This window comes from Rhinolophus hipposideros (assembly GCF_964194185.1).
Source record: "Rhinolophus hipposideros genome assembly, chromosome: 16".
Taxonomy (NCBI): Eukaryota; Metazoa; Chordata; class Mammalia; order Chiroptera; family Rhinolophidae; genus Rhinolophus; species Rhinolophus hipposideros.
This window is the reverse complement of record NC_138062.1, coordinates 51,059,954-51,075,362: the sequence shown is the minus strand read 5'-3', so window position 1 is coordinate 51,075,362 and position 15,409 is coordinate 51,059,954. Positions and strand designations below refer to the sequence as shown.

Sequence of the window (15,409 nt, the reverse complement as noted above, 5' to 3'; positions counted from 1 at the left end):
GGTTCCTTCAAAATGTAACCTTCCCTGGTTCTTTTGAAATATGGTTGCCTAAATGTTTAATTTGTACAAAAAAAAAACTATTAGAGGCTCATCTATCAGGTAAACTAAGTGTATTAGTCATTTATTGTTGTATAAAAATTACTCTAAAATTTGGCAGCTTAAAACAATAAGCATTTATTATTTCACAGTTTTTGGTGGTAGGATTTGGGAGTGATTTGCTGGGTCTCTCATGAAGTTGCATTCAAGCTATTGGCTGGGGCTTTTGTCCGTGAAGCTTGCCTGGGTCTGGTGGAACCACTTCCGAGTGTACCCTTGTGGCTGTTGATGGGGAGGTGTCAGTACTTCACTACATGGGCCTCTCCATAGTATCACACACAGTATGGCTTCTTCCAGAGTGAGGGGAGAAAGAGAAAGAGAGAGAGAGACAGAGAGACAAAGAGAGACAGAGAGAGAGAGAATAAGAGAATAACCAAAATGGAAGTCACGGTCCTGTTATAACCTAATTTTGGAAGTGCCATGCCATCACTTCTGCTGTATGATACTGGTCACACGGATCAGTGTGGGAGGGAACTGCCCAAGGATGTAAATACCAGGAAGTGAGGATCTTTGGGACCAACTTGGTGGTTGGTTCCTACACTATTCAAATTTTTCTACATGTATGTTTGGTCTGTAGACACATATTTCCTCTGTCTGGAAAACTGTGATAACAAACAAAAAATTTGAGGTGTGGTGAACTAGTTGGTGTCCGTGGTACAGAGTGCCATCAGTGGCTAGGCTTACCACCACACACATACTCTGTCACTAGTCACACAGATGTGTGATGGTTTTAATGCAAATTCACTTATCCTATTAGAATCCCAAGGCATGCTATGCACCTTCTAATGATACATTTGTTGTGCTATGTTTGGGTGTGAAGCAAGCTCATAATTAAGCCCATAGTTTATAATGTATTTTGGAGAAAAGATGATGTAAATGAAGGTAGATATGCTGAGTTATTAATCAGTAAGAGTCAGTTCTAGTTTTATGTGTTACCAACTAGCAGTATAACGTCAGTCAAGTCACTTAACCTCTCTGAGCTTAACATATCAGCTGAAAAATGAAAGTGCTGTATTAGGTGATTTCTAATAATACTGCTACTTTTAAAAACTGTTATCGATGACATTCTAATTATAGAAAATTCCCAATCAGATTCATTACAGAGGACAATTGTTTAGACAATAGCATTTCTATAGTAAGAGAAGTGTATCACAAATGGGCCTGTAGTCTAACTGAATCCAGGCTAAAACAGGACATTTTTAATAGGACAAGATTACTGACAGCATTCACTTATGACAAACTGCCAAATGCTGAGCCCCTGGGATATTCAAGGCTAGTGTTAGAGGATGGTGAATGAACACTGCAGAGGTTCCTCCTGTAGGAGCCAGAGAGGGGTATCCCCAAAGTATAGTTTTCGTAGGTCATGTATGCAGCTCGTGGTCATGTCTATTCCCACAGTTCTAGGTGTACGAATTTTTAAGACCTTTATTGAGGCAAAATGTATATGCCATAAAATTCACCTATTATAACTTCAATGCTTTTTAGTAAATTGCAGAGTTGTACGATCATAACCACTATCTAATTTCCACCAGCCCTAAAAGATCCCTTATATCCTTTTGTACTTCATTGTTCTTCCAATTTCCATCCCCAGGCAATCACTAAATCTACTTCTTGTCATTATAAATTTGCCTTTTCTGGAAATTTCATACAAATGGAATCATACATTATGTAGTCCTTTGCATCTGGTCCTTTCACATAGCAAAAGGTTTTCAAAGTACATCAATGTAGCATCTATCATCAGTGTGTTCTTTTAATTGCCAAATAATATTCCTTTGTGTGGACATTGTGTTTATCTCTTCACCAGTGTATGGACATTTAGGTTGCTTCCACCTTGGGGCTGTGATGAATAATGTCATCAGCAATGTATGCAGGTTCTTGTATGTATGTTTCTCCCCATCCTTGCCAACTCCTAGTATTGTCTGTCTTTTTGATGATATCAACAAGCATTGATGGGCAGTGAGCAAAGTGTGAACTGGTGGGTCTCTTCCTGTCGGGGGACTGCAGCTTTAGGAGACCTTATGCCTAACTGACAATGAAGTGTTGGGTCAGTGGTCACTGAAACAGTTGTTTTCTGGATTATGTTTTTCCTGATTGTACTAAGAAGCACTCCCTAGTCAGTTGCATGGATCTGTATGTTGTTTTTCACTATCAAGACAACCCAAAGCAAAGTTCTGAAAAATGCACCCTCGTATCCCAAACAGTTCATTTTATTGCACAAACGCCACTCTCTTTGTAGCTAACATTTAGACCTCAGAAAAAGAGACAATGCATTTCAGAAAATGCTCAAAGATATTTTTATATTCATCTAAGTTTTTACTTGTGAATAAGTATCCTGCAGGCAAGGAAAGTCTTGCGTATTTCATTTCCGAAAAATTCTATCATTTTCCTCTAGTTAGTTTAAAGGACCGCTAAGTAAGGCCATGTACAAATATAAATAACTATATAAATACAAAAAAACTATATAGATATAGATATAGATATAGATATAGATATAGATATAGATATAGATATAGATATAGATATAGATATAGATATAGATATAGATATATAGATATAGGTATGTATATATCATACATTGTGGGGGTTTTGTTTGTTTGTTCGTTTTGGGTTTTTTACTAAGTATAATGGTCACTCAGTAAAAATTTCCTGAATGAATCTGCTCTAAGAATAAATTTCAATTTTAGGGGACTAAAATGATACAAAATGACTTAGTGTTGTAATAAAATTTTGTCAATTTTATTAAAACTTCACATAGTTAAGTAAGTTCATGTTTTAAGCCCATTTTATTGTATTACTTCATCAGAGTAAGTTGGCTCAGTGAGACTGTCACTGACAGAGACATGTACAAAGTCAGCACCACACATCTATAAATGCAGATAGCCACAATGACCCTTCCAATATGTACAACCCCGCCTTTATGCATACACACATGTATTTACAGCTAATAAATAACACTTAAAGCCACAGCATTGTTGATATATATAGTGAAGTCTGTAGAAGCCAGAGTTCCCAGGGCCATACACTGATTTGATTCATATTTTCTTAAGGATGCACCCTTGTTCCACACCCAAATCCAGAAAGTTAATGAATTATCAAGAACGGGGGATGCCAACTACTAACCGCACATTTTATTTTTAGAGAGAATTCATGCCAAGCCGGCTGACATCAGCCACATGTGTCCTACCTACTCTGTATAGGAACAGCCTTATTTCTCAGATGAAGGGTTGAAGTTCTGGCATCACGGGAACAATTCCTAGTCCACATTCCAATCTCTTGAGCGCTCACCTTCCAAGCCACACTGAATAATAAATGTACATGCGGGGCTTCATCTATGAGTACGTATTCAGATACCCACACGTGTTCACAGTTTGGGTTCCCAGCAATAGCCTCTGAGATATTTGACTTCTTTATCATTTTATATTAATATATAGAAAAGCATTCTGAAAATAGGAGATCTAGTTTATAAATAATTGCTCACTTACTCCTGACTAGTTGTTAAAACAACAAATCGCATGACATTTCCTGTGGCCATGGCAACTGAGGATTGTTTTAATCACCCACAATGGTTTTAAGCACTGTTTATGAATGTATCCCAGTAACTTTTCCATATCTTTACTTAGTAAAAACAGTCCTTGTCTAAAATTTGTAGGAGTTTGCATGACGCAAAATTTCACTTTAAACACATATTTTCTTATCAAAACCAGGGAAGAAAGAGACGTGCTTGAAGTATGACGGAAGCATAACTGAGATGAGCCTAAAATTGAATAACCCTTGGGTATTAAATGACTTCAAATCAATGAATACCGTTTTGAAAACCTGATAAAATTATAATATCATTTTTCTTTCTCCATAGTTACAATTATGTGTCAGTTGAGGATAACAGGTTCATTTTAAACATCTACCCAGGGAACGTTGTTAAAATACAAGCTTGAGACAAGGCAAGAAAAGGAAGGAAGAGATTAAGCAATAAATTGTAAAGCCTATTAAGACGTAATCGATCTAAATTTTATATCTCCTTTAATTTGTAACTTAATTATGATGCAAACAACCAAGGGAGTATGTAAAGTCTCAGTTCAACTCCATTCTCCATCGTTCTCCAAGTCACTAGCTCCTAGTTAACTCTTGGGCTACATCCAATGGCAAAAGGAAAACCATTCCCAAAAAGGCAGGTGTTTTAACTAATAAGGAAATGGGTCAGACTCATGCCACACAAAAAAAATCATTTTTTATATTCAGACTTGGAGGAAACTTTGAGAAAGTGTCCATCCAGGAAATGCAGAATTCCAATTAAAATGTGAGGTGCTAATCAATTTAGGCTATGTCTAAACTCACTACATAAAGAAGCTTTATTGTTTTATCACGAGCTCAGACAATGCTTATTTCTTTCTCAATGGACAAAATGCAGTGCTTTTCATATCTGCTGTCTTTTAATGTTGGAAGGTGTGCTCTTTGGCCACTGTATTCCTCAAATTAAGTTAGCCGCTTTTTAGTATTTGAGACTGTCTCTTAACATAACTAACAAAGATATAGCTGGGATTAATACTCAGGAAAATTCACTTTTAACCACCCAAAGCACGGGGCAGCTTTTGTAAAAGTTACTTCATTCTTCACAGAATTCATTTGCTTTTCTTCTTTCTGTAGATTTGCCCAGTTTCTGAGGGGAAAAACGAAAAAGAGGAATAAGAGCGATTTATCATCTGCTTCATGTTTTACAACTCCCTTCCCTCCCCACACACTCCTTCAGGATGAAAAAGAATTCAACTGGAAGTTCAGAACAAAGGTTGTGAGAATAAACCCAGGGGAGACGTGGATAATGGATCAGAGAAAGCAGCAGGCTCATAGAAATGAAAGACAGTGTAACATCTACTTAACCATGTCCCCAGAAGGAGTATCATTTTAGAGGACTGAACCAAATGGTTTCAAAATTCAGGTAGAGTTCTTCCTTCTAAAACTTGCCAAATGAAATGCTTAGTTTTTTTTCTTTTCCCCCCCCGATATGAGACTTCCACGATGAGAGAAACACAAACTTGTCAATTTAGTCACAGAGGAGAGATACTGCAGAAGGTCGTTAGTCTGATTCATAATTACCTCCTAGGTAAAGTTCAGGTGCATTAAAAAAAAACTGTCTAAGTGTCTGTTGTCTCAGTAATCTTATAATCAGACAACGAATGTATCATTAGACTTTCTCAGATAAATTCTTGTAATGTATGTAAATAATATGGCCAGAAATACCTCATAAACAGCTTGAGGTATTTCCTAATTTTGAGGGGTTTTGTTTTTACATTCACATACAGATTTAAAGCTGTGTATGGTTTGGGGAGAATACATGCGTACATGTGTGTTTGTGTATGTTTGTATGTGACATAAGTTCATGTATAAATCTTCATATAGGAGTCCCTTTCTAAGAGTTAAAGCAAATGTGAAACTGCCTCAAATTTGTAACAAGAGAAAACAAAGCAATGAACCCATACTAAAACAGTTTCCACTTAGATAAGAATTCAGTTATTCTGCCTGGCTCAATACCAGTAACTATTCTCCATTTCAAGTTTATCTTGAATGTCTCACATTAATGTTTTTAATCCAGATGGCTTCATCTTACCAGAGCATATGTGCCATAATTCCATTATTGTAAAAAATTGTAAAAATATATAAATATTACATCTGCATAAAGTCTGAAAGGATACACAGGTCACCCCCATATAACATGGTTGTTAAGTTTCTAAAAAATGCCGTGTTATGTGAATCCGTGGTATACGAAACAAAGAACTAGTACAAAAAGGGGGTTAGGTTCCCAAAATTTTAAAAACATACTATTATATTTTTATAATTAAGATAAATATATTTATTAAAGGAACTTTCACCAAAAGTATAACATTAATATATATTAAATAATGTTTTCTTCGTCATCACTACTGAGCTTTTATTACGTTCCGTGTTGTTCGGAGAGTTCTCTAATTCTCAAACCGTGTTAGAGTGAAATCATGTTCTAGGGTGCCATGTTGTACGAGGATTTTCCCCATCTCGAACCATGTTAGAGGGAAACCATGTTAGAGCAAAACTGTGTTATAGAAGTGCTGTGTTATACGAGGGCTATCTGTACAGGCATATCTCAGAGATAGTGTAGTTTCAGTTCCAGACCACTGCAATAAAGTCAGTACAGCATTAAAGCGAGTCACATGAATGTTTTGGTTTCCCAGGGCATATAAAAGTTTACACTATACTGTGGACTATTAAATGTGCAATACCATTATGTCTAAAACAAACAAAAAAACTCTTAATTTAAAATTACTTTATTGCTAAAAAATATTAATCATCATCTGAGCCTATTGGAAAAAATGGCTGCAATAGATTTGCTCAATGCATGTGGCCACAAATCTTCAATTTGTAAAACTCAGTATCTGCGAAGTGCGATAAAGCAAAGCACAATAAAACGAGGTATGCCTGTACATTAAAATGTTAATTTGGGGTTGTCCCTAGGTGGTAAGAGTCACAGGGATTTTACTTTCTTTTTGCCTTTTTCCTAATCTATCCATAATCCATAATTATCCATGGATAAATTACATTATAAAACAGAAATTAAAATTAAGAGAGATTCTACGTAGGGCCTTTAATATACTTTTTCAGATCAGGCGATTCTGATTCTGTTGTTTTGTCTATAAATGTAATTCGGAGAAAACAAACCAAAAGCAATTGCTTTCTCTATTTCCAGATGACATTGTAACGAGCCTTTCCCATTGTTCCTTGTGTCACTGGCTTGTAGGACGTGATCTAAGCTTTGCCCTCTTTATGTGTGACTCCCACTAGCACTTGGTATCTGGCACGGGAAGCAGTGGAGGAATGAACGTGGCGCAGCGCAAGAACTCAGGAAGGGATGGGGAGGTCACATGCTGAGTCTCCCCTTCGGACTGACTGACGTCCTGGAAAGATTCAGCTGCCAGCTGCCATGTGGATTAGCCTTAAAGGTCAGGTAGGAAAGAGCCAGGAAGTTGTTTTGAGATGGAAAAAAGAACCTTCTCCTGTACTCGAACTCCATTAGCGCCCCACCTTGAGGGTTTTAAGATGGCTGCTCTGTGGCTGCCCCTTTGGAGAATCGAGGCCTAGCGGCTGCAGCTCACGTTTTGCTCCCCCGGTTACGTCATGGGAGGAGCTGCAACCCTAGTCACGTGACTGCTAACTTGCGCCGTATGCTCTGTACAGAGGATCGTAAAGGCGGCAGGGACACAGTCCAGGAAACGGCCCAAGCGAAAAATTTGTGGTCATTCAAGAAGGGAAGTGACATCTAAAAAGTATACCTGGGATGAAGGTCAGAGACGGCAGGAAAAACAGAAAGAGAGAGGAAAAAAAAGAGAAAGTGCTGTCCAAAGCAAATGGACCAGTGGATGTGTATATGGAAGGGCTAAGCGAGTCCCCCGGGGGGTTGCGACCCCGAGAATCAGTGCAGGCCTGCGCGTCTGGGCTGGAGAGCGCGGCGAGCAGCAGCGCCCCACAGCGGCAAGCTGGGGTACCCGCAGGGCTTCACGCACGATGCTCACCAGCCAGACTTTTTATTCAGAGACTTGTCATGGCATTTCACAAATACCACAGATGCCTTTCCTTTCTGCAGACGAGACACTTTCTCCCTGGAACAGAAGATCACCCTGGAGAAGAAAAGGGATGTGAACACACCACGTGAGACAATAAGGAGGACTGTTCAAAAATGTATGGTTAGCTCAGGGCTGTTTAAATCCTACATGATCAGTCTGATTAATTGTTTTGATATTCCCAGTAATTAACTGTTTACACTCAGGCCACTCTGGTCAGTGGGACCTTTGAACACCTGAATCAGAGGGTTCTCTGAGGGCCTAACCCACTGTGCAGTAATAAAGCTGGTTAATCAGTGTAGACAGGCATACAAACAGCCTCAAGCAGCCTTAAAATCACAAGGCTTTCACCAAAAGATGACGCAAGACTCACGTCACCACCTCTTAGTATCTGCGTTAGGGAATTCGCAAACCCACCTCCCACTGGACCTGCTAGAGAAACAAATGCTCTGCTTCTCCAGCCACAACCTCTTCCTTTTTGTTTGTTTTTAATTTATTTAGTATGAAAGTTTTAAATCCTCTCTATGCACTTCATTTTATAGATATATGTGGGTGGGACCCGGAAGACAGGATCAGATTCTCTTAGAACCTCATCCTTCTTGAAGGGGTTGGTTTTACTCTTTGAATGCCAAAGCAACATCTCCAAAATTCTTTCTATCACTGTTTTGTGCCTGCAAGAAACTGTGTGAAATGAGACGCTGAGATTCTAATCTCAGTTCTCACTCATAACTGTGTCCAATGCAGGGCGTATGTTGTCTTTCCAGGAAATGCAGAAACACTATTACTTCCTTAGTGTGATAATAAAAGCACATCCTCCCCACCAAAAAAATTATAGGTGTAATCATCCAGCTGATACAGTTTTAAAGACAAAGCTTACTAAGGTTTCACCTGAACGTTGATGGCTCCAGAAATACTATCTCTAGTAATAACATTAGAGTGAGTCTAAAGGGAATGGAGAAAAATGAACGTAATTACTTCTTTTGAGTCTCTCCCGCTTTTACTCTGATCTTCTCAATAGCAAAGCCGGGGCTGCTCCACCAGTCAGACCAGCTGAAGTATGAGTCGCTATTCCATTTGAGTTTCAACATCAGCAGTTCTCCAATGTCTACTTCCGTGTAAATTAGGAAGGAGTATGTCTTATTTGTGGAAACTTCAGGCCTGAAGACAAAAATCAACATATTTGGTTAGTTCTGGAAATCGGGGTGTTCCCCCGTTTTCTTCCTCCCGAGAAGTAAATAGCTTCATTGTTCGGGGAATATTTTAAAAATGCACAAAATGTCCAACAAAATACTCAAGAAAATTATCCATGGCATTTAGTGTATTTCAAAAGATATCTCCAACCCTTTCATCGATTCCAACTTTTATCCTAACAATATGAACTATTTAGTACAATTCTGAAGAGAACAAAATTAGCCAGTTTTCAGACATTATTTTCATATATTCCCTTTCAGTTGACACTAATATGTGAACATATATGTACTTTGTAACAATCATAGTGTACATACAATTCTCTATTCTTTCTTTGTTCACTTCAGATTTTACCTTCTACTTCTTGTCACGTTTTACCTAGCTTTGTATAACTACAGTTTTTACAGGCTAGATTGATTTTATTGATTTGTTAAACCACAATTCCCTTAACCATGGCCTCAATGCTGGACACTTAAACTTTGTTTCCAATTTATGCCACTCTATGTCCCAATGTCATGAACATCTTTTGCCAAATAGCTTTTTTAAAAACTGGATCAAATATATGGTGATGGAAGGAGAACTGACTCTGGGTGGTGAACACACAATGGGATTTATAGACGATGTAATACAGAATTGTACACCTGAAATCTATGTAAATTTACTAACAATTGTCACCCCAATAAATTTAATAAAAAAATAATAATAATAAAAAAAACTCTATTACATATTTCTTTTCTAGGTGTCCTACTCCTCTTCTGTCCCACAGGCAGGTCACAGTGCCATCACAAACCCAAACCCAGTGCCATCACAAACCCACAGGCAGGTCACAGTGCCATCACAAACCCAAACCCAGTGCCATCACAAACCCACAGGCAGGTCACAGTGCCATCACAAACCCAAATGTTCCGTGGCTACTCACAAGGTGAAAGGGATGTTTTCACTCTCCGCCACTGTGCCATACAGTGAGATCTCAAAGGCCTGGTTGGTCTGTGTCTCACTCTCAGCCCCAGCAAAATGTATCTTTACTTGGTAATGGAAGACTACAGGGAGAAAATCAGAACACGCACTGATCAGCTTGTATGGAAACATCACAGCCCCACAAAAGCAGGCAATTCAGAACCACAGACGGTATCTCACTAGCGATCAAGCAGGACGTGCTCACACACACAACTATCAGGGTGGTTTAAAAAGATTTCTTCGTGTCAGTACAGTGTTTGTTACTAGAAAATTCAGGTCTTGAATGCTATTTCCTTTCAGCAAAGTGTGGTTGAAGTGGATAGGAAGAATCGGGTATATCTGCATTGCCAAACAGTCTTAGAAAATAGTCATCTTTGATGAGGAACTAGGGAGATCAAATCAAGAGGCCAAAAAACCCATGATGCTTTCTCTATTAATTTCGCCCCTTTCTTGGCCATCTTGTCCCTTAGCATCTGTACCAAGCATATTCAGCATTTGTTACTGTGTCACTGTATGTGACTATGTTTCTTCACGTTTCATGGGTATGTCTGACCTCCCTATCCTGTGTGTGAGCTTCTTCAGGTCAGAAGACCCTGGGTTCAGGGTCATCCTCTGTTCCCCCATCATCTAGCACAGAGTAGGTGTATAGCAGGCTCACAATAAAACTTGTTTCATTGAATCACAAGGGAGGCCAGAAAGACTGACAGTTCCTAAACTTCTGTATTAGGGACAGCTTCTGGAATCAGGTACTTGAACTTAAACATCTCCTCCCTGCTCTCCCATCTCTAGAAAAAAAACTCTGAGTAGATGGGATGGGGGAGAAGATAAGGGGATAAGAAAGGCAGCAGACTTAAGACACAGTTACTAAAGGGTGAAGAGAAATAGAGTTTGGGGTTAAATGGAACCCTTGCAGGCATCACCACAGACCAGAGCAGAAGTGCCCCGGAGACACTGGTGCAGTGCCGAGTGTCTTGTTCAGCCTGGAGCTGTCCGCGTCTTCAGAAGATTACATTCTCCTCTATACCTCACACAAACTTCTGCAATCTGAAGAGGCAGGGAAACTAAGGATTTCCCCATTGCTTAAAAGGTTTCCTCGAATTACAGGTGCTCCAAATCTCTGGGCCACCAAATGCACCTCTACAGAGTCTCACAAATCACCTTATAAATGGGTGCCTCTGTCAGATGCATTTTCCTTCGGGAACTCTTCTTCAATATCATCCCTTCCCTCAGACTCCCACCTCTCGCCAGGTTTATCTGATTATCTCCCCTCCTGTCTCCTGCAGGTCTTGCGCTAAACAAGCTGCCACATTTGAAATTCAACTGTGAACAAACTCATGACAAAATGGAAATATCTTAGGAGGTTTGGTATAGTCTACCCTTCCAGGAAAAGTTGTATTTTAAAAGACAGGTGCTTCTTGCCTTCACTTAAAGCAAACTTTAGGGGTTGGCAAACTTTTTCTGTAAAGGGCCAGATACTAAATATTTAAGGCTTTGTGGGCCATACATACAGTCTCTATCCCAGCTGCTCAACTCTGCTGTGGTGGCAGGAAAGCAGCTTTAGTCAGTACAGAAAGGAATGCATGTGACTTTATCCTAATAAAACTTTATTTACAAAAGCAGGTGTTGGGCTGGATGTGGCCCGTGGGCCATAGTTTGCTGACTCTGGATGGATGGTTTCAAATTAGCTCTGAGCCTGGTGTTAATGCTGGCCCGTGCCAGTGGTCACAATTACAGAGGACGGTGGCCAGCAGGGTGGCTGCACTGGGTAGTTAGTGCAGGTTGTGTACTGGGCCTTTCTGGCAACAGGAATTTGGAGCTTCGGTAAACCCCTCTCTACCAACAAATATAAATAAGCGCTCATGGTTCAGTAACATTTCTTTATCTCTGTTGCAATAGACAGAATCAGTACATGTGATGCAATGAACACGATAAAACATTGGGTCACACTGACTTTCCTGTTTACAGTAGTCTCCAGCTTACCTTTATAGGGCATCTGAGAACGGGTCTTCAGGTACATTTTGCTGCTTCTTTTGGCTCTGACCTTATTGATCTCGTAGCCCAAGTTGTTGCAACGGTTCTTTCTGCAACTCAGGCAGAGCCCTTTCTCAAAGGCTTCCTTTGAACCACACCGGTAGGCTTTACTGGGATTTTCTTCATTCAACAGGGAGTCAATGAAGAGATGAATGGAGCGCTCATGGGAACACTTCACAAGCTGGTCCACATCTGGGGGAAAAGAGACACAAAGAAAATTTCAACTCTGTGAAAATCCACAATGAGTGTCTCATTTTGCAGGTCTAAAAGAGTTTAGACCTCTAAACTCTTAGAATAGGTGTTAGAATAAAATGACCTCAGGATCCAGTCCTTGATTGTATGTCCTATTTAAGGAGGTACTCGTGGCAGCAGCTCCTCACCTACCTCCAAGAATGTACAAGTTGCAAATTTATAGGGGACTTTGGCTTTATATTTGTGAGTATATTTAGGAAGTTATAATAAGAGACATATAAGATAGAAGTTGATTTCCCCCAGTTTATCACATCCTTCTCTTATACTGAAAGCATAAAATACTTCCTGATGCTTCTAGAAACATACTTCTAGAAACAACATCATAAAGAGCATAATTATTAAATGAAAAGTGTCTTATCATAGATACTATGTATAATTCAAGCGTTTTGTCACTACTAATAATTTTTATATTAAATGAATCATAGAAATCACCATTGTCATAAGAGTGTATCTCTTATCATACACTTTTATAATTATTGAAAATAGTATTATAACACTATACTGTAAGTTTTATAACATGTACAAAAGTCTTGAGCATATTATCTACAGGTATATCCCATTGTCCACAAAGTTTGCACAGTTCCTTTAAAGCAAATAATAAATCTAATACAAGCTAGGATGATTATTAAAGTAAATATTAAACGATATTAAATTGTATTTTCTTCTTAAATTTTTGGAATAGTTATTGTTAGAAAATGGTGATATGTCTCTGATTTGTGCATCTCTTTAAAAGGCTGATAAAAGAAATGTGGACTAATAAACACGTCCTTTGTTTTCAGCAAAATTCAAAATAGCTCTATTGGCTTTGCAACGGCATTCAAAGCATAAAAACATGTGTCCAGATAACATTTGATGCTTCCATTATCAAAAGCAATGGAGTTTTCTTGTCTGGGTCTCACCTTTCTCGTCTTTTGTCACCGCCAAGTGCAGTACTCAGTGTAGTCTCAATCATAAGACGTAAAAGGTAAAATGTCTGACTGACCACAGGAAATACTAACCTCTAAGGTGGTCATGCTGAATATGACAGACTTCTTCAAAAACATATCTTGGCTAAATGTCTATATTAGAACTACATACTTGTGGAGAATGGGTAGGACATCGGGTCAATAAGAGCTAAGAACACAACTTACGTTGAATTAACTTCTAAATCATATTTACCTCCAAGACCTTTCTCTGCAATCACGCGAATAGCTTCCCCAATGTTACATCCCGGCTGAAAAGTGCCTCCATTAGGATAGATGTCAACATGCCCTACTGGTTTCTGGATTCCAATACTTCGACCAGGTGACCCTCTGGTGAATGTGTGTAAAACGTCTACAAAATCCGCATCATCAGGAGAAAGGCGACTGGGAGCTTCTGCATACTCAAAGTTAGGTCCAGCAGGATCTAGGCCTTAATGGGGGGAAAAGGACCAGAGACTTTAAAATTCCTATTAGTTTTAGTCTCCATCACTATCACCTTAGCATTCTCTTGCTCATCATTGGAGGAAAAGTGACAGCCACACAGATTCTTATCAATAATGATTGGCTCTTTAAATTACTGAGAGTCACCAAACAGACTTAAGCTCTTTCTAAAATGTAATTTGAGTCTCTTAAACTAGCCATTAAATAGCAATTTTCACTCAGGGTGACTTGATTTCCTTTCGTAAGTTATTTCTGAACCTGGTGAGAGGCCTTTAAACAGTGGTAGGTTCTTCCTTTCTCTCTATACATGATAAACCACTGGCCAAAATGAATGTCTTCCTTTTTCCAAATGGTCTCTTGTGTTGGTCCTTTTTCATTTTTCCCAGTACTGATGTGAAGAGTGACATACGTGCAACACACTACCAAAGCCCAGGGCAGACAGGAGAGGGACACCGCTGGGCTCTCTGTGCTTAACTCGGCTCTATTTCTCTTCTCCTGCCAGTAGATGGTCGGCCCAAGAGAGCCAAGGCCCACATTCTATCTCACTCCAGATAAAGAGCCCTCCCATGAAATAATCAAGTGGCTGGGCAAACCCAGAAGAACACAAACACACACATACACACACACGAATATTTAACAAACATTCTCATTCTTTTTCAGAAAGACAGGCATCTCGGCCTTTGTGATAAGACAAGTGGCAGTGTTTTCTTACCAGTAATTCTGTTGACCTTCTTATTGGTCAGACTTCCTGCAACGCCAGCAGCGTGAGCTCCAAGGCTGTATCCCAAGAGGTGGACATTGTCCAGAGGGTAGTTAAATTCCTCCTTTGGAAGAGAAAAAGGAAAAAGGGGTTCTTACGGTTCTTTGCAAACGATCAAAGCTAAGCAAAATAAAATGAATATAAATATTATTTTCAAAACATAGACAATACTAAATAGTACTTATTTTAATTTTGTGTTACAGAGAAGAAAAACATACACTCTAGTGTTGAGATTTTCTCTTAATTAGAAAGTTTTTAAACATATCTGAAATTGAAATGTATGGAAATCTGAATTTGCGTACATCTGAAAATATATGTATGTGTATATTTATATAGAGCGATATACATATAGATTCACACTCACACAACCACACACACACATATTTAACTTTAATTTATTATTCCCTACTCTAACTACCCTATATCAATTTATTCTTTAAGGTTAGCCAAACAATGACTGAAAATCAGAAAATATTACAGGAGGAAGGGACCATAGACACATACGGTCCAGCCTCCATATTCAACAAATGCGAAGCCTGAGGCACAGAGAGGTGATCTGATGTGTCAAGTTCACTCTCCTGGTTAGCAAAAGAGTCAAGAAAAGAACTTTTATCATTTAATGGTCAGTCCAATAAACATAGCTTATTGTTTCCCTCCAAGTATCTAGTTTAAATAATTTGGCCATGTCAGAGTATTAGCTTCCTTGCAACCCCAAGAAACTTTTCAAAGGCAATTTTCAGAGGATGGCCTCAGAGAGTGCTGTAGGTAAAACTACCGTGTTTCCCCAAAAATAAGACCTAACCGGAAAATAAGCCCTAGCATGATTTTTCAGGATGACATTCCCTGAACATAAGCCCTAATGCGTCTTTCGGAGCAAAACTTAATCTAAGACCTGGTGTTATTTTCAGGGAAACACAGTAGCACCTAAGTCAGAACTCCCAACCCTCAGCCACCTTACATCCTACAGATAGATATTCCCTACCATTTACTTCCTAGCTCAACTCCATCACTCCCCTAACCCTCAACAGAAATCTGGATCCTTAATCCACACTAAGAAATAAAAACTATTAATATTTTCATCAGAGAGATTGGTATCCTAAGGGACAAAGCCAGGATAAAATTTCGTGTACCAGCCAACTGGT

The 15,409-nt window shown here is 39.0% G+C and overlaps 1 protein-coding gene across 6 annotated transcripts in view; it reads right to left on the bottom strand.

Annotated features, from left to right (window-relative positions):
- Positions 1 to 2,283: 2,283 nt before the first annotated feature.
- Positions 2,284 to 15,409, bottom strand: part of LPL (lipoprotein lipase) — a gene marked incomplete at its 3' end in the record, with an annotated part of 83,272 nt that continues 70,146 nt past the window's right edge. For 5 of the 6 annotated variants that reach the window (XM_081077427.1, XM_081077423.1, XM_081077424.1 and 2 more), the window contains exons 4-10: positions 14,220 to 14,331; positions 13,263 to 13,496; positions 11,802 to 12,044; positions 9,784 to 9,904; positions 8,652 to 8,834; positions 7,629 to 7,733; positions 2,284 to 4,750 (exon numbers count right to left, since the gene is read on the bottom strand). In XM_081077427.1, the coding sequence (XP_080933553.1) occupies position 4,750; positions 7,629 to 7,733; positions 8,652 to 8,834; positions 9,784 to 9,904; positions 11,802 to 12,044; positions 13,263 to 13,496; positions 14,220 to 14,331 (999 nt within the window). Of the gene's footprint in view, positions 4,751 to 7,624; positions 7,734 to 8,651; positions 8,835 to 9,783; positions 9,905 to 11,801; positions 12,045 to 13,262; positions 13,497 to 14,219; positions 14,332 to 15,409 lie in introns of those variants that run through there. The other variant, XM_081077422.1, reaches the window with a different exon arrangement.